At 38.9% G+C, this 24,874-nt stretch overlaps 1 protein-coding gene across 1 annotated transcript; it reads right to left on the bottom strand.

Moving 5' to 3' along the window:
• Window positions 1-8,450: 8,450 nt before the first annotated feature.
• Window positions 8,451-23,672, bottom strand: LOC140951092 (tyrosine kinase receptor Cad96Ca-like). The gene is made up of 11 exons (XM_073400311.1): window positions 23,565-23,672; window positions 22,573-22,624; window positions 20,796-20,986; window positions 19,890-20,006; window positions 18,691-18,878; window positions 17,943-18,071; window positions 17,657-17,745; window positions 16,312-16,352; window positions 15,070-15,169; window positions 14,093-14,189; window positions 8,451-8,721 (listed from the first exon to the last, which is right to left on the bottom strand). Exons 1-11 carry the CDS (start codon window positions 23,584-23,586, stop codon window positions 8,608-8,610), a joined length of 1,140 nt encoding a protein of 379 aa, XP_073256412.1. The 5' UTR covers window positions 23,587-23,672; the 3' UTR covers window positions 8,451-8,607.
• Between the last annotated feature and the right edge of the window lie 1,202 nt (window positions 23,673-24,874).

Below are 24,874 nucleotides of genomic sequence, written 5' to 3'. Positions count from 1 at the left end.
TAGCTAAAACTTTCGAACCTTTCGCCTCACCCCCAGTTGTTAAGCCAATCACCACCAGGTACAATACCATCAATTCGAAAGAATTACGACTAGCACTACCAAAGAGGTTGTCGGCAAGTGTTTCAAGCGACTCACCAAACGGACAGAAAAAGAAGCCCTCTGAAAGCTCGAGATGACGAAACCGAGAGCAAACACCTATCCTTAAGACTGCTGCCTCCAGAAAGGTTGAAGGATTTTAAAAACATACTTAATGCATCCTACCAGCAGGTAGATCAGGCCAAGGATCTAAAAGATAAGGTAGAGATCTTAGCAACCGCGGACGAAAAGGGAGAGACAAATAAAACCTGAGGCATCCATACACATTATGTGTGGTATTAAGAACAGAAAGAGCTCTGTCGCGGTAAAAAGGAGGTACCGTACTGACCCAAACAGTCAGCAGACAGAATCCGCACACTTGCCATTTTCACCGCTATATGACAATGGCCGTTTTTATATTAGAGGACGCATTATCCGCCCAGACGGAAATGCGTCTAGGCCGTTTTTATACTAAGGACTCATTATCCGACTGGACGAACTTGGGAAAACATTTGTAGTTCGTCTGGTTATGTGTCTCAAGTATAAAGACAGGCACAAGACGCATTATGCGTCTGGACGAACTTTCCTTCGAAACACGTCTTCAACAACGCACTACGAAAGGTAGTTCGTCTGGACGCATAATGCGTCTTGTGCCCATCTTTATACTATAGACGCACAACCCAGACGAACTACAAAATGTTTGCCCAAGTTCGTCCAGACGGATAATGCGTCCCTAGTATAAAAACGGCCAATGATAAGTCGGATGAATCGGACCTCCTAACTAAAATGGCTCCACACACAATGGAAAAGACAAAGACGGCTAGTCTCTCAGGGGTCTACATTCTGGACCTACGACAAGATTTAGTGCTTACAGTCAATACCTTTGGTCCTAAAACTGTGCTTCTTGAGAGCAACCTGTTTTATCCGTTTTATTGTATGGCAGCGAAACGTGGATCATCACCAAAGACATGGGTGAGAGACTAAATACTTTCGACACCTCATAGTAACATGTAACATGTTGACTATCAAAGGTCTGGAAAATGTCTTAAAAGACAGAATTTAAACCAGCTCTGTGCTGTCGACGTTCATCTTACGACAGCTTAACTTCCTTGGTCGCATTTTGCGCGTGGAGAAGGATGAACGCACCAATGTCCACTACACGCTTTCTATTAAACCGCCCACCGGAGAATACCCCAGGAAGACCACAGAAGTCCTTTTCCCACCAAGTCAAGGGATGGATTGACCTCAACAAGCACTTCTTAAAGGTTGACATTCTGCGCACTGGCCAATACCAAGCCAGCTGGAGACGCTTAAGAGTCGATTCCTCTCCAGCCGACCGATCAGCGATATCAGCCCTACAAGTTGAGATGGAATATAAGCAACTGTGACGTCATTCGACTCTCGCCACCATTTTTCTATTTTTCTGATCATCTAGCTACATCCAAATCACGAAGTAGAAATTATAAATTGAAACAAACTAATCAGTTTATACAATTAAAAATTTTGCTGGTTTCTATGATGTTTTGTATATATTTAAAAAAACTGTTTTTATAATAATTGCACTATTCTCGCGGCCTGATCGACTAATTTTTAAGTTGTTGTAGATAAGAGTAGAGAGTGACATGAATTCTTATTCATGCGAGATGTTTATTTGCCAGACTCTAACTTCAGTTTCTTCACTGTGTACGCTTCCTCAATGAGTAACAGTTACAATGCTCCCCAGTATTAAAACCTGACACCTACATTTTCATCAATTTGAGAAAAAGGTAAAGCTGTATTCGAAGAGGGAAATGCAGCTTTAAAAGAACGGTTTGGAAAATCCAAATAATTTATAAAGCAGCTGCTATTATTGCGTATTGATCAAATTTAATTAAAAACAATAATAAAGGAAACATAAAAGAAAAATAGGTTGAATTATTGTCTTTAGATCTGATAAAACACGGATTAGCTTTTTTTAGCTCCGAGGGGTAATAAGAAACTCATGATTATTAAAAAAAATGTTAATATGTAGAGAAAGGTTTCTGAGGTCGTTTAATAAACTCGCATTTGGTGTTTTATTCGACTAACGACACTAGCCTGACAGCGCCTTAAGTGTCAAAAGTGATGAACACTTGAATGTTTTATTACCGTCGAAAAGTATTAAGGTCACTTGTCCTTAGTATAGGTATTAGGGAGCTTTAGCATCGACGACGGCAACGGCAGCGAAAATGTCAGTTGTAAAATGAATTCGCTTTTTTTCAATCTTTGTCGCGTTTATTCCAGTTTGCTGAAAATGGCAAGTGTAGGCGAATTTCCCTGGAGTTGATTTCTTAAGGACCGCACTCAAGTTTAGAGAGAGAAAAAGAGATTCGTCGTCCTTTGTTTAGGTCCTCCATAGATCTTGCGATTAGGCATTTTCACGTCGTAGGCGTGCAAGGACGGAAAAGAAATGTACAAAAAAAGCGTTATGCACGTGTAAAGTTGTTGTTTTGCGTAATAAACCTATTGCTCTTTTGACGTCCTCGTTGCCGTCGCCGTCGTCGTTGCTAAAGCTCCCTAATAAAATCCCGCGAGGGGAGAGGGGTTAGTTTTTGTTTAATTTTTGTTTGTATGTGCCACTGGCCCTCTCAGAACCTCTACCCCATTATAATCTATATTCTGTGGCCAAATATAGACCCCACCTTAGTCACTTTTAGGAAAATGTAATTTTCGCGATCCCAACTAGGTAACTTTCTGTTTATGCATCTACCTTGTAAAGCCTTTTAGCTAGGTCCTCCTGAAATGAATCTTCCCATTTTCCATTTCCCTACCTACCGGAATTTTCTGATCCCCCAAATCCCAAAAACTTGCGATCTCATTCTAGTAACTCTAATTAAAATGCAACCCGCCCCAGGCGTGAAAGGCGTTTCCATCTATCGGCACATCCGGATTATCCTATTACTAGGACATAACTCCTGGAGATAAAATATTGTTTCACTACTTTTCATTTACAAGTAAATGGAATAACTCGTATCCCATTGACCCTTTACTGAGTCACATTTGTTGCAATTAATACTTATGCAAGAAAAAGTCATTACGATATAGCAAAAAATTAGCGCTCCACTTACTAACAACTCCTCTTATTTAGTACATCATGTATTAAATATATTGTGTACATATATGTACGACTAATCAAACTGGGTCGACTATGTTCAATCCAATTACGTTTCAGGGGCGTTTTTAGACATTTTCTGGCTTCAAGCCTTGATTGTTGTGAGTGCCAGTACCAATACGTAGAAGGCACACTCATCTAGGGGGTCCTTTAAGGTGTATTGTAGTTTTCATTCTAAAGCCAACGGTTTTTGCGAGGAATTGAGAACACTTTGATTTACACTTTAGAGTAATTTTGAATTTTAGTGGACAAAAATCTAGTGCCAGAATAATTTAAAGCATATTGCATTCTTTCTTGCATTTTTCAAGGGCTAAAGATGTAATAAATCAGACACAGTAACACCAAAAAATTCTTATGGGAGCCCGAGAAAATGAATGTCAAATTTCACAAAATTACATCTTACACATAAAATTAATTTTCAGAATTTTACCTGTGTAATCGCAATTCTTGTGAACTTTGACATTCATTTTCTCAGACTTCCATGAGAAATTTTGTTTGGTGTTACTACACATGATTTATTACATCTTTAGCCCTTGAAAAATGTAAAAATGAATGCAATATTGTTTGAATTATTCTGGTACAAGATTTTTGTCTACTGAAAATTAAAATTACTCCATTTCCTGATGGATTCCGTCTTAAAGCTTCATGGTCACACTGTAGTATTCTTTTTTCTCTAAATTTTCCCTGCAAGCGATCATCAGTTTCAGACTTAGTCAATCGTTCTTTGCTAAAGAAATTTACTTGTAATCAAAAAAAGAAATTACACAGACTATTCAGCTCCGTTTGAAAGCGACTCGTTTAATGCTCTCCATTTGTTTACCTCTACTCTCTTGGAAAAAGTAGAAGGAGAATGATTTTCTTAAAGGCAGCTACGTGCTTGTGTTTGTTAAATCATTTACGTGTACACGACTACAGGTTTATGTGTACGAAAGAAGTGTTAGAGAGATTTCACTGCCCAAACGTGGTTGATTCTAAACCATCAAAGTCTTTTAATTTCTTACAGAACTAAACTCCAAAGTCAGTCATATTTATTTCTACTTCATAAAAGAAAAGGATGGAGACGTGCAAAGAGGGAGACGAATACAGTGCGCCAACTATTCTGTTCATAGACCTTCTATATCTTTATAGATCTCTAGAAATCGCCGGGCGCGCGCACGAAATAGAAACCACGGAGACCGCTAGCGCAAGGGGGTAGGCGTTCTTGTTTAGTTTACTCCGGGAAATTTTTTTAAGAGGCACAATGTGGCCACTAAATCGTAGTTCTTTTCGTAACTTTGCCAGTCTCGCTAAGGTAGGCTTTACTGTTACAGCAGTACAGCCGATCTCACTTATGATACCCTAATGTCGCTCTCTCTCATTTTTTTTCAAAAAAAAAAAAGCAACGGTGCGCTTATGTCTGGCCGAATTAAGACAGCGTAATACATGTCGTTGCAAATTAAAGAAAAACAAAAAGGTACTATACTTGCCTTCTTGTCCCAGGCTTTGCTTTTTTGTAGAAGACCAAACAATGAACATAAAAACAAGCATCGAAGAAGAAACAGAACGACTTATTATAGCCATCTCGCGTCTATTAGAATCCCCTCTGTCAGTCCAGTAGTTAAGTGCGGTTCAACGTTTCTGACTGTATTAGTTCAATACATTATTATGTCCGTTTTTCTTTAAAGCCCTTGGAGGTACGTTAATGTGATGCAAATATGACTCCGATTCAATAAAGAAAGATTAATCAGTCGCAGCACTGTTACGTAAACTGTTTGAATACAGCTCAAGGTGCAATTCTTAATGTAATATTTATCAACTGCAAGAGGGAGTGTTTTATCAAATCACTATTCTCAGCTTTTGTTTATAAATTATTTTTCCCAGAAAATTAGAGCTAGATTGTCAGCAGCGGATTTTTAAAACACTTATCAAATTTTTATTTTTTCCAAAATTATTATTGAGTTTTTTAAATCACCATCTTTGCTTGTATTATTTCTATTTTTCGTTTTAATTTATTTGAAATAGAGAACGAAGTCATCAGGTTTTTACGACTCTCATTTTTCCAGCCTTTATGTCATAATGACATGCGTCCACAAATAAAGCGACCAAATAATATTCGATCCGTACCGTAAATTGTGATGTTACCAATATCTAATTAAAAAAACGGAACGGTTTTAGCTTGCCTGATGATGCTTTCACAACCATTTCCTGTTCTTTGTCCTCTCCGCGTATGTTTTCGCATAGTGTGCAAAATTAATTAGAATACTGACTATATAGCTCGGACAAATTTTTGGTTTTATCAACTGATGAGCCGTGATAAGGAAGATTGAATTGCCACCGTGGGTAGATAGAGAAGCTTTTGTTTTATGCGCCAGCACTGCATCAAAGCGAATTACGAAGCGAACGAATCTCGTCACGCTCAGACAAAGAGCTTAACAACCGGTTGTAAAAATGTTAAGACACTCCAAGGAAAAACCGACCTTTATTACTTCAAATCACTGCTAGTCACACGTCTGTAAGATATAATATATAGATTTAGCCAGGGCTAAAAGCGAGGCTCCCATTAATAAATTTATAATTTAAATTAAACAATAAACTTGTATTCGAATTCCACAATTCAGTTAACTTTAGAGCACATTTATGTGACTTTTGAGGGAAAGGCTACCTGATTTTAGAGAAAAATAATTTGCAAACAGCCCAAGAGTGAACCAAATCTTACATCGAGTTGATAGCCTCATATGTACACCCAAAAACTGGTAATGATCTTCGATCACATTTAAGAGCCATAATGCCTCTTGATCACCGTAGATTAATTAGTGGAAAAAAAAATCAGGCCAACTTTTTTGCGTTCGACAAGTTTACTTTGCAAAATCTTGTCAACAAATCTGGGTGCGTGTAAACCAACCTTTTATAGCATTAATACATCACAACTGAGGTGAAACAGTAGTATGAGGCACTGTTTTTATCATACCGGCAAACCTCGGACAGAAAGCAGTATTTCACAATACAAATTAGACTCATTCAATATTCATAAACTGTTAAAAAAATTTCCAAAATCACCTATACGGCCATCCGGTTCTCACTTTTGTAGTGCGAGCTGTGGCGAGTGTTTGAATGAACATTAACAGAGTTACGCTCCAACATTATAAAGAATTTATTATGTTTATTTTTATTTAATGGTTTAACGCGCGGCATTTTGAGTACGTACTCCTGCAAGCGATGTTCACTGAACGACTGAAAACAATCGGCACAGCGATTAAAATTACAACAGAGACTACTAACAATCAATAAAAGAAATATAATTCGGTGAAACATATACAGAGACAACAATTTTCATTCTGGAAGACAAGTATTTAAGTGTCCCTAAAAATCCTGAGTCTTCAAGCTTCAAGCTTAAGTTTATGTTTTAAGCCGGCTTCCCGGTGTTTGCTTTTTTCAAAGACGAACTCGAGGCAAGAAAATCGCTCAAAGCTTTCTTTTCTGGCCAGAATTATAACTAAATATTCTTTGGAACGTTTTCTTTCTATTTGCGGTGAGAAACTGTCTAAAGGCTTTTTAAAGTTCTGTAAGTTTATATCAAACCTGATACTCGGTCAGATCATTGTCTCAAATCTTACAAACGTGCATAAACTAAATGCCCGCATAAACTCCGCTCGACTTCATTAAATTAGATACAAAAAACAAACATCAAATACAATAATTTCTCTGGCTTACCATTCGAGATGCAGCACCTGAAAGGTATCAAGAACAGCCAGTATCGCTTCAGACTTTGCAATCCTCTTACGCATCAAGCAAGGTGAAAACGAAAACGATGCTATCCGAAATCGGATTTCCGACTTTGACAAGCGACGTATTCCTCAACCAAAAACCCAATAAACAAACTAGCCATGAATAACAGAAGACTCCTGATAGCAGCTGAATTTCATTTTGCACATCCAGTGGAAAAAGACAGTTAAAAACATTACAAGTTGACACAAAACTCTGTCAGCTTCAGCTGTCAAAGTAAACAAGATTCAAGATGCTGCATAAATTTTCCGCATGAACTCACCTGTCAAATTTTGACCAATCAGAGCATAAAAATTGGACGTAGAGCGTGACCAACGCGTGACCATGGTGAGAAAAGTCAAAGGCAACTGTCTTCCCTGCCTGTAACAGCTGGCTGAATTTTCGCGTCCGAGGTCAGTTTGCAATCAAAATTTTGTGTAGCACATAAACACAACATATTTCATATGAATTTAGAAAAAAATTGAACTTGAGCCTGCGAACACTTGAAAACTAGTAACTTGTCAGCGGATAACTTCAAAAAAATACTTGACCTCGATGGGTCGACACCTGAGCCCGCGATACGGTCAAGTGATACTGGTCAGCGGGTACTCTGTTTTGACAGTTGTCAATTGATCAAAACATTGATGTCCAATATGTGTGCATTATCAGTTTAACTAGTAAAAGTATGAGATTGAACATTGTTCGCCATCTAGTAAAACAATTAACTGGTCAGCGGACAGCTACCAAATAAATCACGTCACCTCGATGAGTTGAAACATGAGCCTGCGATATGGTCATGGGATACTGGTCAGTGGGTATCCTGTTTTGACAGCTGTCAATTGACCATATTGTGGATGTCCTATACTAAAATCCTATATTAAAGATGTGGACTTGCCAAGACATGCCTGAGACACCCCTCCCTTCCTTTTGATAGTCTCCCCTACCCCACCCGTACAATCTGTAGACGCGTACGTACGTACGTACGCTCGGTCAATCACGTGACAACCAAACGAAAAGAGGTTGACCATATTCCATGAGTATGGGGCTCTGTCCCACGCGCGCTTCGCGCGCGCGGGAGCCCCGCTAATACTCACCTCCCTCCTCCCTTCCATTCAAAGTTGTTCCTCCAAGCTTTGAGCATGGTCTTGTATTGCTAGCAACTTGGACAAGGGGTGGGGGGGATCACGAGCACAAGATGATGGGCAGGTCATTTAAACCAAATGTACAGAGTCTCAAGTATTTTTGTAACCGGTCTTAGCGCTTGAAACCTCAGCTTTTCTATCTTCTTACGCATTTGGCGGCCAATATTCCTTATCAACTAGGTTGATAAAACGAAGTCTTTGCATTTCACTCCAACACCGACGCAACTACCGCTCTCATTCACAGTTTCCTTAAATAGCAGTTAGTTTGCTTACAAGTAAACGCTTAGAGCTCATCCACTTGTCCTGTAGCCTTTAATTAACAACCGAACATGTTAGAAATTCTAAAAATCATTCTTCCTATACTGCTGATTTCTTTCTTTGGGGAATTATTTACATTCACAGTTTTTGCCCTTTTTGGCAGTTGAGAGTTTTAAGACATTAAGTGAAAAAGCTTGAACCATGTTTGTTTAACCCTCCAGATTGACGCACTGAATTTGTGTCCAGTTACTCGTCTTTTTCTCATAGGTGAGTGTTCACAGCCTCCAGTGATACAGCTTGACTCATGCCTGCCAATTCCTCCACATTTGAGTACAGGCTCGGTTGATACTTGGTCATATCCAGTTCAAAGTAATGCTGACAAAAAAGAAAGATGAAAGTGGGCAATGGAAAATAAGTTACAATAGATGTTCTTATATTCTAATCTCTCAAGATAAACTTCCGTCCTGACCTTCAACATACAGTTTTAACGGCTCTTGTCTCGTCAATATACTAGTTATAGTAATTTCAGATATTTTGTTACGAATGAGACAAAGGTCCGGTAGGTTCTTGTATCCTCAAACTGGATACATTAAAGGAAACTACTTTTACTGAATATTCCATTAATACAATTTTAAAACTTTTTTTATTCTGATTACGGGGGGAGAGGGGGTCATTCCGTTCCCCGCCCTTCCCTCTCCGTTTTTTCTACAGCTTTAAAGTTATCGAAAATAAACTTCGAGTGTCAGGTTGTAATAAAATCGGTCAAACGCTTTCTTTTTCGCACATTCTAGCACTTCTCCTTTGAATCAAAACCCTGTCTAGATTTCATTCGATCTGAGATGGCTTTAATTAGATAGAGCCTTCTTTACAGGTTTTAATACTTTCGGCATGTTTCTGAAAAAAAGGAAAATGGGGGTGTTAAAAATTATGGAAAAGAGAAAAAAGATTAAATATTGACAATTACTATTGTAAGGCGGATAGTTAGTAAACAAAACTCTGGTTTTGTGTATACTCTTCTTTTTATTTGTGGAAGGTTTGAACGTAGAAGTCATTTCATAAGTAGATTGAGTAAGATCGTCCGCCGTGAGATCGTAGTCCTGTAAAGGACTGTTGTTGGCGGTGACTGACGTTTTGGCCACCTGTTTGATAGTCATTTTTAGACTCAAAGTGAGTTGTATCACGTCAGTTGATGGTACGGTTACTTACCTGATTGGTCAGTTAAGTCGGGATGTTATTGGTCGTCTGTCAGTTGAGCTGTGATGTTATTTGCTATGAAGAATTGTTATGTCGTTGGTGTTTTTGGATATGTCTATTGTCAGAGTTTAACAGTCGTTTATTGTTAGTCAAATTGTCGATTGTCCAGTCATTCTCTCGTAGTTAGTTTTGCTTGAGTCCGTTAATAAGTCGTTTGTACTGTGTCGTAACTCTTCTTTTTATCTTATTTTTCTTTCACATTCAATTCAAAGAGGCCCCAGTCCAATAAATTTCAACCAATACCCTCTTAAAAACAAATCAAATAATCGCTTAAATGATGGGTAGAGTTAAACACGCTTAATCACGAAATTTTGGATGGCTTTGCTTGTTTTAGTAGACAAAGTATAGGGCGCACCGGTTCGGTTTCTTTTATGGGCAGGAATTTCATTAAGGAGAGTAGGAATACATTAACGCCAATGACGTCAAAGCCTTTTGTCTCTGTCTCGGAGGAAACTCATTAGATATCGTCGTGTGCTATTTTTAGGCGGTTTAACCGGTTTGACAGGTTTTAGATCGGTGAATATCTTGCTTCTGGAATGAAGGATATAAAAAACTAAGAAAAGTATTCATTGGTTGATTCGTCCTGTCGAAGGAATAAGCACTGACTCGCCCGTGGCTTAAAGTCACTGAATCGTAACGTAATTATGTGAATTCTGTTATCTTTTGTTCTTCTATTGTCTCCAAAACAATAACGATGTTTTACCAATTTCCACCTACAAATAATAGGACACATTTGATTGACAGAAAAATTTGCATTTACTAGCGACGCGTATCTACAGGCGCGATTCCGTAATGATTAAGTTCTTTATTATGGTCGGCCATTTGTTTCAAAATTATGACACGATATACGTGCGGTTTTTTCCCACGTATACTTGCAATCATTCCTGTTACACGATATACATGCGTTTTTTTGTCACGTATTCTTGAGTTTTATTCCCAAGTATATGACCATTTTCTTGCAAACGCGCATATATATGTGCACAAAAAGCCCATATATATGGGTTACAAACAAGCATGTGGTATATGGGGTTACAGAAAGTCGTCGTATAATAGGGACCGAATTATACCGTCAGCAAAAAACCCCTTCATGTACGATGGAGCTGAAAAGTAACTTCACTTTGAATCAAGCATGGCCGCAATGGCCGCGTTAATTTCGAACAAGATTTGGTTCTTATTCATTGCCCTCACAGTGGTGGTGGTTGTTGGCTCCCCGACAACGGATTTGTTGGAATCCGTGGATTGTGTCTTGAGAGACTGTATACGCTATTTCACAAATGCTGACCGAAACAACGATCGATTCAGTTAGAAATTAGCATCCGACAGGCAAAACACAACTCATAAGCTCTTGATAATGTGAAACATGACCTTGAGAGTCTGCTTGAACAGATTGGTTTTTCTTCTTTTCTCTCTCGCGCGCGAATTATCACCTTTTTGCCTCCACGACCACGTTCTAAGCCTCCTAGTCTCCAAGCTTTTTATTATCTCCCTGGTATTCTCACTGACTTTAATAGCCCGTTCCACCTGCCTCTCGTTCCTTATCTAACTCGTTCTCGTTCAACTTGCATAAAATGTCCCTAAGGTATCAATTTGCTATTAGTTCTCAAGCCCCGATTATTTTGCCAAGGATATCCCACTGATATACCCTTCACGGTGTCCGTAACAGCCTTACCACCACTGACTTTTTAGTTTTAGTTTCTGTTTAAAAATAGACACTAAAACTTTACTTTAAAAATAGAACTTTACTTAAAAAATAGAAACTAAAACTTTACTTTTTAAGCCTGGTTTGAATTAGCGCAGGATTATCATAGTTTATTGTTAGTTTATTTGTCACTAGTACTTCTAGTTTTACCTCTGCTATAGGACTGCTTACATTACTTAATTTAAGTTTTGTATCTTGTTTTAGTTTTGAAATTTAGCCTTCAGTAGCGTCATTTCTACATAAAATAATTTCTGTCATTTTGACCACAGGTCGTATAAGCCCCCGGCTTTGGCTTTACTGAGTTTTGTACTATATGAACGATAGAATAATAAAGTTAAAGTTAAAGTTACTAGCACTACAGAGAATAACATGGATACTGAGTAATCATCTCCTGTGGTTTATGGTTCTTTAGGTGTTCCTGCTAGGAGTTGACCTCAGATGCAGTTGTAACGTGTTTTAAGTCTTTGACCTCTGTTTAAGCCTAAAGCATTAATTTAGTATTACGGCTAAATAAAGATTTTAGTTTCTATGGTTTTCTCCGTAAATTCTGGATCTGAGGAATAACTACATGCATGCATGTAAGTTTGTTTGTCCGCGAATGTGATTATTTCTTACTATGCCAGCGGAGAGGGCACTCCCTATGATGGCCTATACGGGGAGGCTCCGCCCGAAATCCCGGAGAGGTACTTAACAAATATTTGTACGGGGAGGCTCCGCCCCGAGGTTCAACCCCTTACCCGTCGAGAAAGCGTTCTACATTTGTGACTGATTCCTATTTTATGACAGTGCGGGTTTCCAGCAGTTAAAAGGGATACAAAGTTCTAAGCAAGATATGTGAAAGGAGTACCATTTGTCAATAGAAGGTATACGAAATCGTGAAAAATGGTATGCGTGAGTCAAGGTCATTCTCACCGCTGATAGCGTGATGCAGTCCGATTTAATTTTTTTTGAGATCAGAAGTGAGCCTTTAAACAAAAGCGCCATGTCGTGTTGTTCCTTCGTAGGAATTTACTGTTGTGTCTATGCGAATGTTATGAATTCTGCAAGAATGCAGTTCCTCGTCGGTTGTTACTATGGTGCAGATAGCGAAACTAGCCGCTATAATCAAAAATACTGATTTGCCATTGGCTGCAAAAAAACGCCAAACTGAAGTTATAAATAAACCATCCTTCCAAATAATCAGGGCTTGAGAAATAATAGCAAATTGACACCTGAGGGACATTTTATGCAAGTTGAACGAGAACGAGTTAGATAACCATGAAAATCACAATTACAGTGGAGGAGCACTAAGGAAAGAGAGGCAGGTGGAACGGGCTATTAAAGTCAGTGAGAATACCAGGGAAATAATAAAAAGCTTGGAGACTAGGAGACTTAGAACGTGTTCGTGGAGGCGACCATAGTTAATTGAGTGGAATGGTTATGAAACCCGTCAGACTCCTTTGTTATATGTTTTTGTGGACCTGAAAGTGCACAACGTTCAAAAGAATTCCTATCATTTTGATTGTATTGACCAATAAAAACCTTGCATTAATTTATTCCGTAACAATTTGCCAACAGAAAACAAAGGATTGTGCACTTTCAGGGTGCTTCCAACATAAACTGCAGCACTGTTGTTTTTATCATTGATGTTTGCCGCTTTTCATAACTAGTCTCCTCTAATAACTATGGTTTCACATGAGTCGTGTTTTGCCTGTCGGATGCTAATTTCTAACTGAATCGATCGTTGTTTCGGTCAGCATTTGTGAAAGCGTATACAGTCTTTCAAGACACAATCCACGGATTCCAACAAATCCGTTGTCGGGGAGCCAACAACCACCACTACTGTGAGGGCTATGAATAAGAACCAAATCTTGTTCGAAATTAACGCGGCCATTGCGGCCATGCTTGATTCAAAGTGAAGTTACTTTTCAGCTCCATCGTACATGAAGGGGTTTTGTGCTGACGGTATAATTCGGTCCCTATTATACGACGACTTTCTGTAACCCCATATACCACACGCTTGTTTGTAACCCATATATATGGGCTTTTTTGTGCACATATATATGCGCGTTTGCAAGAAAATGGTCATATACTTGGGAATAAAACGCAAGTATACGTGACAAAAAAACGCACGTATATCGTGTATCAGGAATGATTGTAAGTATACGTGGGAAAAACCGCACGTATATTGTGTCATAATTTTGAAACAAATGGCCCACCATACTTTTTTCTACCGCTTTCATTAACCATTGTAGAAAACCAATTATTCTAATTGCGGTTCACTGATTCTTGGCGCGCAAATCGTGTATATCATGACGTCATCGGCGTTCATGTATCCCTTCCCTCACTAATGAGATTCCTGCCCAAAAAGAACTAACCGGTGCGTTTTTTACAGCTTATTTTCATTAACCACGAGCTTAAATAAACTGCAAATTTGTGAAAAAGAAGCTTTTGGTAAAAAAAAAAAAAAAACATCGCCACAAATTAAATATAATGAATCACAAGGGTGGTTTGTTCAGCCTCTGTATTTGGTTGAGTTTGTGGTTGGTTCTGTCCCTTGCTCAAAGAGGTTTTTCTCCGGGTACTCCGGCTTTCCCCTCTCCTCAAAAACCAACATTTCCACTGATCTGAAACGCACGGACACGTTTGAACTAGTTCCTAAGAACTCTTAAGTGATTCGTGCGTAAACAAATAATTGCAAATTGACGATTTAATTAGGCCAATCAATAAGTTTTTTTAAGCTCAATGCATTCTTTAATTTTTTTCAATATGACAGACCGTAATAACCGTTGCATTGATTAAAGATTGTACTACCTCTTCTTGAATAAATTCTGTTGTTATTTCACGCAGTCGATTAAATGTTGGACGATTATTGGGATCTTCATTCCAGCATTGTAACATTATTTGATATCTGTTGAAATAAATTAGCATTTTCTTGGGTACCATAATATTCATTCATTCATATAGAGACAACTAATTATTACAATTATTGTCATAGTAAATTATGATGCATCTTTTATTTTTGACACAAAATAACGCAATCTTCACACCACAACGGATAGCTTTTCGTGTTTTCAGTAAATGCCTCAAACTGGACAAAGTTGTTCACTCAGATCTGACATCGTGTCGGAGCGGTTTGCCAAGAGGGTTTGGTGGACCAAATGCCAGTCCTAACTCCTGAAAATTATTTACTTACGTTTTAGTAGATTCCAGTTCACGTTCCCACTTATATTTTATTTACTTCAGGCCCGGTCCGAATATCTGTTCACACTGCACAAAAGTGTGGCACAGATCGTATCCGACATGTGATGCGCCACTTTCGAGATCGGCGCGGCGTAGCTTCGCTCCGTACAGAAATCGCTCCAAAATCACTGTTCTTAAGTGTGAACAAAAGCTCTATACAGTGTGGTTTGTGTGCCGACGCAAAAGCTATGCGGATCTGGTATAGTCTAAGCATCGTTCTGAGTCGTGTATAACTTTGATATAGTTTGTCTATCTATTTAATCAATAATTTATTCACGTGAATTTTAAAAACTTTCAGGCTCGAGTAATAGAGCTTTTTCTTTAACATAGGATGAAGGTGGAATTTTTTTTTTTTTTTACAACGTCAGGAGGTGCCTTACGGCCAGCAAGCATAGTGGAAGATATGGAAACCATGATCTGAAAAGGACAAAAACAAGGTTTCAGATAACTGTAATTTTGGTGGTTAAAAAGTCATTTGATCAGGGTATCCCTGTTTACTCTTGAAAAATGTAAAAATTGAAACCACGTGGATTTGCGTAAACACTTACAGTTCATCGCTGACGTGCTCTGGCTGACTCATTCGATATTTGTTCACCTTCAGTTCATACACAACTTTCCATTCATTCCATCCGGGGTATGGCATTCCACCTTAAAAAAGCAAACAAACGAGCGACTTGCGTAAACGAAAGCCCTTAACGGAACCATGGGATGACACCGACGTTCACTTTCCTTTCACGCCTTAAATTTCCATCCTATCCTAACAGAATTTCCATATAGCAGCCGCCATTTTGGATCATGCTGAGCAGCCTGGCCTCTATGCTTTACACCTATTCATGGGGGCCTTTTACAGCTTCCTCCGCTCTAGATAATTTTAAAACCGTTCAAGCTAAGACCACTAAACTGAGCGGTTTTTCCTAACAATTATCTGGGAACATCTAAAAGTCATTGTGACGTGTATGTCAACCTTGACGTTCCCATGGACAACCAAGTTTTTGACAGCCATGTTTTTCAAACTTTAATTGACTCAAAATGTTGGATCCAAAATGGTGGATGGTGTCAGTTCCTTTAATAATAAATGACTTCATCGTGACATCATTGCTATTGTTAAAGATTATTGCGTTGGCCAACTTCTTGATTTTACTGCAGACACCTTACTTTTTAACTTTATTTGGCTTTATGGCTACTTTGAAGGGAATTTTGATTTTGCCGTTAAATTCAGCAATATGACGTCATAATGACGTCAAAATACGTTATTGTGTTAATCAAGTCAATTACTTACGTCTAGATGATGGAAATGATGAGTGCATTATCCTGTGCAATTTTGTTGGCGGTATCACGTTATAGAAGCGGGCCCTTCGAAGCCCCTCACTTCGGTCGCTTGAAGCAAAAAAAAGCCCGGTCCTGAATAGGGTTAAGTCATCTTGTCCAAGATAAAATTGGTGAGCGGAAAGCTACCACGATAAGCTTAGTAAAACAGTTGCTCAGCCTGCTTTGGTCATGCCAACAGAATGATTATTCTCTCTTGGCGTGACCAAAATGGCGGCTGCCGACTCCCGGCTCCGGTCCGGCTCCCTTTTTCTATTATTATTTTTCTCACAATCTTTAAAGAAGAGTTATGTTAGGACCGGAAAGACATTCAAGGGTCAGAAATCGGTGATCAAACTAAACAGATTGTTATCTTTTTATTTGTCTTTGGAAAGATGTTAAAAGTCCTATCTGGAGTAACCTTTTTTATTACAAAACAGAGAGCTCGTCGACTTCACCTTGGTGAATGATACCTGACGACTTACCTAAGGTGAAGATCTCATAAAGAACAACACCATAGGACCACCTGAAAAAGTAATTAGAAAATGGAAAAGTGAATAGCAATGATAGATCTCTCTCAAGAAATATTAGTATGATTTTCAAAGCAGCTTCAGCTTTGTTTGCTGCGAACCCCAATCGATCTGTCTGCAATGAAACATAATCTGATCCGCCCATTGCATTGACAGTTACCGTGACTCTATATGAATACACTGGGAAAAGGAGAGAAATAATAGCTTAAATCGATTGGCTAATTTCCTTCGAGGAGTGCTTTAGTTTCGACAGACTGGACAGTCTTCGCTCATGAATAATTCTTCAAATCATTCTCAACCTTAAGGCTGGTCGTTCACGTAGAACAAAACAGCCATGCTGAGAGCAAAGGACGCATTGGGACAAGACAAGCAAAGAGCTCACATCATTTAAAATGGTAATCCTCTTTGTTTGTCTTCTTCCAGTGCGTCTGTTGCTCTCCAACATGGCGGTTTTGTACCACATGACTGACCAGCTGCGAAGGGGCTATATAGGGAACTTAAGATGGAGACGTTTCGGGGCGACGGCAACTTCAACCGGACGTCATGATTTGTGCAATATTGCGCATGCTCTTGCTCACCACATTACCGTCGTGCTCCCGTCCGCGACGTGAAACTGGTCTGTTTGGCGTTGTGGCGAAAACGTGAGTATTTAACTTTCATTTCGATCAGGTTTGTTGCATTTAGCAACCAGAATTTTGCAGATTATCGTTCTTAAATTGTCCTTGTTTTCTGAGTCACATTTCAAGCTCGATTTCCAAGCTCTGTTATCTAAACTTAAATCTTTATAATGTTTCTATGTTTCATGTCACAGAGTCAAGATCCAATCTGATCCAATATGGCAAACAGCAAACCGTAAGTGAGCTTTACATGGACAAAATCTTCCTGTGAGCCAAATGAAAGTATCCAGACAAAAAGTGTGAGCTCCGATATTTTAATTGTTTGTTTTTAGCTCAATTTTTTTCGTTAGAGTATCGTATAAATGAAACGTATTGAAAATTGTTTAGAATAGTAGGTAATACCACGTTAGTGAATACTGAAATAAAGTTGTTGTTGTTGTTGTTGTTGTTATTGTTGTTGCATGCAAGCAAATAAGCATTAATTCTCTTAATTCTTTATGTGAAGCCATATTTTCCTCTTCGGTAGTCTTCCAAGGCGCCGTCCTTCTGAGTTCACTGCGATCTGAACGTTCGAATTTTGGAGGGAAGCGACGGGTGCCTCTGTTCCAGGCTTGCTCTGCCAGTCCGGTCGCCGTCGCCCCGAAAACGTCTCTATCTTAAGTTCCCTATTATCTCAAACGTACACATCGCTTTTTTCTGATACTCTCATATCCTGGTCCTGTGAGTCATTAAATAAATGTTCTGGGGCAGTCCATTTGATTGGCAATCGGCCCTGTCAAAAAAATCAAGAGGCGAAAACAAATAAGAAACAGTCTAACCGAATAAAAAAAAATGCCAGTACTACGTTCTTTTACTATATAGAGCCCTAATTTAATGTATAACTTCCTTTTCAAGATGTTTTGCAAAGCACACCCACACTCACATCTCTATGAATACGGCCACTGTCCTCTGACAATGACGGATCCCTACCTTTCGCATCGCCGTGCAGTACAGATACTGATATTTATCCCTGATAAGAGCCAGTCCAAAGTCTGCGATTTTACAAATCATACCTTTGCCAACAAGCACATTTCGGGCAGCCAAATCACGGTGAAGAATCTAATGGTCGCAAAACACAAGACAACGCTTACAACCATAATACTTTTGCCGAGCCCGCAAATGACCCCTAGTCTCCGCCCGGGGGGGATACCCACATAAAGTTCAGATAGGAGTGTGCAGCTCAAGGTCTGAAACCCTGACCCTATTCAAAGGTTGGGACAAACAAAGGTGTTGGGATGCCCTTTTTAAAGGCCAAACCTAAAAACTGAGACCCAGTTCAAGCAATGTCGAGGAAAAAAAGAACCACGAATTTAAATAAAACACGCAAATCTTTCGTAAAAAGCTTTCATAATACTGTAACAAGAAGATGATGATTTGTTTATCGCGTAGCTAAGCATTTACGCACTCAGCTTGTGGCTGATATTATAAAAATAACGGTACCCTATCTAAGGATCACACCGGGAACACAACACTAACAAGGGTAATAAAGATACCCTATTTAAGGATGGAGACCCTCAAAAGCAATACTCTACCAGGGGGCACATGCCTTTCTAGCCGATATATGAGAAACCACCCCCCCCCCCCTCCCCACCCTAGTTTGGTCACAAACCTAGAGCAGACTTAGCTTTGAAAAAATTAATCAGAAAACCTAAGGAAATCATAGCTCTGAAACACGTACGTTTTTAGATGCTAGGAAGCTCATGCCAGATGCAATCTGCTGCGCGAAAGATAGCAAATCGTATGACGTTACTTCCTTCTGGCAGCACTCTGGACTATTGTAGTACTTGTCCTCCATTCCTCGACTATTCCTTAGATAACCAAGTAAATCTCCGTATGGTACGTACTCAAGAATTAACATCATTGGACCTTAAAATAACATACATGTAGAGATTGCAGAGTCATTGGTGAATTAAGGTTAACTTAGATTTTAAGCTTCAGGTCTCTTGGACTGCAATTGTCGCCTTTTTCAATACTGAATTACTCCCGGGGGGGTACTTGGGTTAATGTTTGCTGGGTATGTGCCGCTGGCCTCTCAGAGCCCCTCCCCCATTATAGTCTATTTTTTGGCCAATTATAGACCCCGTCTTAGTCACTTTTTGGAAAATGTAATTTTCGCGATCCCAACTTAGTCACTTTCTATTTATGCATCTACCTTATCAATGTTGTTTTAAACGGTGGAATGTAATGCGGTCAATGCGAGCTTTTTGTTAAATTTAATAAACAACAACTTTCTGATTTTTTAGCCGAGAATCTTCCCATTTTGAATCCCTACTTATCCTTAAAATCCGAAAATTTGCGACCCCATTATAGTCACTCCAGTCTTGAAAATGCGACCCCATCCAGCGGCACATCTCTATTAGCCTCTTGTAAGGGAGTACCTCCCCCCTTCCCCCCCCCCCCCCCCCCCCCCGCGGGGGGAACTACTCCGAAATTATTGAAGATTTTCAGCTTGTATTTACGTTGTATTTGCCAAATAACTTTTTTTTTGTAGTAAACTGTTATGACATAGTACTAGTGATACATTTTTGGACATAACATAGCTTATATAATATGGTCGAAAATACACCAAGAAGTATCGATCCGGGAACCTTTTGATAGCTGCCTTCATCAAATGATAAAAGAAGCCTTAATTGTAAAATCACAGTTGCTTGAATCAGCTTTGTAAACTGTAAATCAAGTAGGAAAATGAAATTTTAGTAAGTATGCCTAACGGCCGGCTACCATAAACAAGCGATTTAATTTTCCTTCAAAAAAGAGAGATGTGAAGGAAACAGAACAGCATACTGGAATGTCATTTTTATTTCATCCCAGTTCCATGGGGTCATTTAATATAAGCCATCATATTAAGTGACAAACTCTTCACGATAATTTTCTTACCGAAATTTGACACATGTCCCAGAAAGTTGACAATGTTCGGATGCCTGTCTCCTCCCAACGATATTCCCAGCTCGATTTCTTTCTCTAATGATTCTCTCTCTGTGCCAGAACTGTTATCTGTAATTAAATGACACGATGTTAATATAATATGACAATGATAACGATAATGAAAATGATAACGATAATGATAACATTATGATAATAATAATGATAATGATGATAAAACGGGCAAAAGTGATTTCTGCCTGTATCTGGCAACAGCTTTTTTCCCACATACTCTCAGTACGTTTAGAGGTCACTCTGAATGATGAAGCCTGATAAATCAAGAAAGATAGGTCATGGAATATTACCTACAAAATTACAAAATGGGGATTTTTTTGTTTGTTTTTGATGATCGACCAGTTCTTTCGGCAATGTTTTGTTAGAGCTAATAAAACTTAATGCACTTACATGTGGCTCAGAAACAGTAAAAAGTTTAAGACAGGATTAGACTCACATTCGTCCCCAGCCTTAGACTAGTCCTGCATATTTTTTCTCTATGAAAGACTTAGCGGTACATTTTTAACTTGACAAACAAAATTACAGATTCACCAGAAATAAAAAACCTTTATGATTCTTTCGCTGCGTTTTATCAGCCCCCTCCTCAGGCACTTCGTTTTTCGCATAGTAGAGGCGAGCTGGAAACGCGAGTGACTGGTGATAAACCGCAAGGGAACGTGGGAAGGGTACAGACGGCAGGTGACGCGCCAGACATCTCGCAGGTTGTCTCCTTCCCGTCTTCCTTTGCGCCCACATTTTTATCGATAGAGAGACGTCTGCGTACCAGGCAGGCGTTTTATTGTATGAAGTGCTCTTTTAAAAAGTGATTTAAATTCCACAGGAGACAGATTGGAAATAATGTCTTACGTTTTAATTTCTTTACAGCCACTGTTGTCGCACCAGGGATTCCTTTTAATCCAGTAGCCCTGGCTTTCCACACTTCACCGAATGAACCACTTCCAAGAATGTTTTGTAGATCAATTTGCTTTGAGGACACTTCCCAACGCGATGGAGTCACCGAGAGGTATCTGTTAGTATTGTTTGAGCCATTTACCGTGCTAAGGAAAAACAAAAAATTAATTGTTGGTTTTCACATGACGTCACAAAAATTCAAACTACAAAACTATCGATGGTACTGAGATTTTACTTTCATGGTGTATTAGAGCAGCTGAAAAAGAATGTTCAAACAAATCTTCGCTTCAAAAGGATTCTTGGTTTTGTAATAGAGTACGCTTGAATTTCTAAGCTTTTGCGTGACGCAGTATTTACATAACGGCCGAGAGAGCTGTCATTTAGGTTTTAAAAGTGACTTTTTTCGAGGAATCTTGCTATCTAAACAGTTCAATGCATTAGAAAAAGTATTACTTTAATGTTTATGAGTTCCTCTAGGAGTAAGTTCACGCTTTTGTAGCAAAACTCGATAACAGATATTTCTGTTGGTTTCCGTCCGCCATGTTGGAGCTCATCCGGATGAACTCCAGCATGGCGTCTCCATACAAAGCTTTGGGTAAAACATTTACACGGATATCTCGTATACGAATCATTCCTTCGACCCAAATCTTGGCGAGGGTCTTTGTATATTTACCTCCTTTCATTTCTCAGATTCTGGACTTTATCTGTCGAATGGTTTTGATTTTTGTTTTGATCTATTTTGAATGGCGTGACACTGAAAACCAGCAACAAGCAACAACAATGACCAAGTAGGTAAAATAATCTCCTCAGTGATTGTTACCTCGCTACTGGCTGATCCCCAGTCGTCTCTCGTACCCTCTTCCTAGTGGCGCAGGGCTGTGATGAGAAGGAGAAAAGCGATGGAGAGTGTCTTTCTCTCCTCTCCCTCCCATTACCTCCAGCTCCGGCCGTGCGCGTTACACGAAGACGACTGGGGAAGAGTCAGACCTTCTTATTGAATGTCCAGCTGCTTCAAATAGAAAGGTATAGTATACATTTTAGCAAAGAGAGAAGGGAAGAAAAAGGCTAAATAGAACTCGACAGCATATTGTTAAGATAGTTGATCGTTATTACTTAATAACCCAGCTCTTTATTTGCAGTAGTTCGGTTTTAGTCGAGTTCACCATGATAGGGACTATACCTGAATGGTTTCTATCAGCTGAATTTAACATAAAATACGGACAAAGGTCCTCTTTGACCCTGAATGCATGATTTACATATCTTTTGTTTCTGATGTTTATTTATCCAGCAGAACGGTGGTCTGATATATTTCAAGATTTGTTTCGTTGTCATGACAACCATCTTTGGTTTGATATACATTGATCTTCAGGACGGCATTTAGCTGAAGTCCTGTCGTAACTTTCACACCACATAAACTCCACATATTCGCGCCAACTACCTAAGCGCGTCAAATTATTTTAACGACCTTTTCAGTCTCAAAATTTCAGGTTCTCAAGATTTTGGCTTCCGTGCTAACGGAGAAACTTCGCTGTTCCACAACTACAAAAGCTCAGTCTCGTTCCAGTCTTTTTGGCAATGGTTTGGGTGTGACGTCACCCGTCAAATTTATTGGGAAATTTTCGGGCTCGGTGCCAGGCCTCCTCCGCTCACTCTGATCCCGGGAATTGGCCTAGGAAGAGGTTAGCAGTAATCTTTTCAAGTTTAGAGAAAATCCGTTTTGGACTATGCTTACCTTTCAAGTTGAAGGTTGTCTGGAAGTCCTCGTAAGCCGCCGTTAGTTTGAGCTTTTAAATGGATCATAGACGCAATACTTAAGTACAATGGCAGTGAAAAGGATATTCAAGATTTTTGTGAAGGTGTTCGTGGGCAAGGCCTAGACGAAATTTATAGATATTATTGAAAAAATTGTAACAGTTGCCCTTAAGGTCCCACCCAATAGTATCCCTGTTTTAGATTGTAGGAGTTGGAGACAAGCAAGCGCCAAAGGATATTCAAAATTTTAGGAAGGCGTTCGAGGGCAAAGCTTTGACAAAATTTATAGCTGTCATTGCAAAAATTGTAACAGTTGCCCTTAAGGTTCCGCCCAATGCATGGTATCCCTGCTTTAGACTGAAGGAGACAAGACGCAACAATCTTTATTGTGCTCTTGATACAAAAAGTGTAAAGACATTAAAAAGAAATAATTGTGAAAAAAAAAGAGATCACAGCCACTCAGAAATGCAAAAGCTAATCACGCTGAGTGGCTGGGCTATGCGGAAAAGTAACTAGATATCAAAGTTGTTCTAAATAAACAAATGCACACAAAGACACACAAAGAAGATATATATAAGCTGTAATAAATAACCAAATACACAAACGAATAAACAAAGAAGCAAGACAAAACAACGGCTTTGCACGCAATTAGCTGCACGTAAAGTACACCAATCAATATTTGGAGATGACAGATTCTTTTAAAAGCTTTTTAAAGCGAAAACGACTCGCTGATTTTAGATCTTCTTTAATAGCGTTCCAGAGTTTAGCCCCACTGAAACGGATATTAAATTTTCCATAATTCGTCCTGATCTTTGGTAAGTAATAAGACTTCTTATAGGCCAGTCTGGCGGCATATTGATGTACTTTATTAATGCATTCAATCTTAAGTAGTTGTTCAATTTAGTACCATAAAGTGTGATTTGTGCAATTCATACCATTCTGTCAATTGTGTATGCGCACATGAAAACGTACCTGCAACCCGTCTCTTGTGCATGTGGTAAAGCAGTAATGCTACCAAACAGAGGATTAACACTGCTGCTACAACACCCAGTGATATAGTTACAGCTTTTGTACTGGAGCTTTCGTGTTTACTTTCTTCATTACTGTTGCCATCGAAGGATTTATCTGCAAGCGTAATAACGTTCGCACTTTAATTACAAAACTAGTCCCAGTTTGAAAAGAATGATTAGTACTAACTGAATTTAAAATCAGCATTATTTTTGTCGACTTTTTGTTATTGCTAAATGTTCTTTTGAAATATGGCTACGCTTTTCGAGGCGACTTTTGTCGAGGACTGATTCTTCGGAAGTGAAAATAACCAACCAGTGATAAATCACGAGCTGTGAGTGCTTTAAAAACAGCTCCGGAGTATTTCATCCCAATAAGATTGCTTAATAATACATTTTTCGCTTTACAACGTGTTGATTGACAAAGTCAAACAAAAACAGCACTAAAAAACAAATGTTAGGCAGAAATACTTGAACAAATGTACTATGCAACTGAAGTAAACCGTTTAACAGGGTCTAAGGGTTTTAACAGGGTTTAAGGGTCTACTTGCCTTCGCAATACGGCTATCCACAGTTAACCGGCTGAACAAGAGGAAAAATTGCTCGAATAGAGTGTCGCTAAATCTAAGTGCAACGCTAGGTAATGAACGATGATAATTTTTACGGAATTGCAAACTGGTATGGTAAGTATTAAATTTTGTTTACTTGTGACTCATTTCGCCCTCTCCTTCTTGTTAAATGATAACATGGACCGCGGTTTGGTCCTTTTTTGATTAGAAAACTTCCTATTTCGTTTCATAATAAGTTCTCACCGGTCAACGGTTTTTTGGTCGGTTAAGGAAGAATTTTTTGTAACTTTTTCTTGAAGATAAATTTTGTCATATTTTTCACTTTTCATTTATTTGATAATTAGGAGGACTGTCAATATAAAATTTCATCTTTATTAGTATTCTTTCTGTTAAACTTTCATCCTAATCAGGTTACCATTGTGCAGTCATTCAACCCCGTATTTCCCCTGAGGCTGAATTCAAATAGCTCCCCCGAGGGAAGCAGGGAAGCGTCGACTTTAACATCGTTTTCGCATCGTAAAACAACTTCCATTTCACTTCGTACCGCAGCAGATTCAAGAATGGAACAAAACAGGTGAGATTTTATCTCTTATTTAATTTCCATTTGCAGATTACAAATAAGAGCGTGGGTTACCTGTGGTATCGTCAATTGTCATGAATTTCGACAAACGCAAGTAGAATTAATTCGTTCGTTCGTTCGTTCGTT

The sequence above is a fragment of the Porites lutea genome, chromosome 10, assembly GCF_958299795.1.
Source record: "Porites lutea chromosome 10, jaPorLute2.1, whole genome shotgun sequence".
NCBI classification, from domain to species: Eukaryota; Metazoa; Cnidaria; class Anthozoa; order Scleractinia; family Poritidae; genus Porites; species Porites lutea.
Note: the sequence above shows the minus strand (reverse complement) of the source record. Positions and strands in the feature narration are given on the sequence as shown.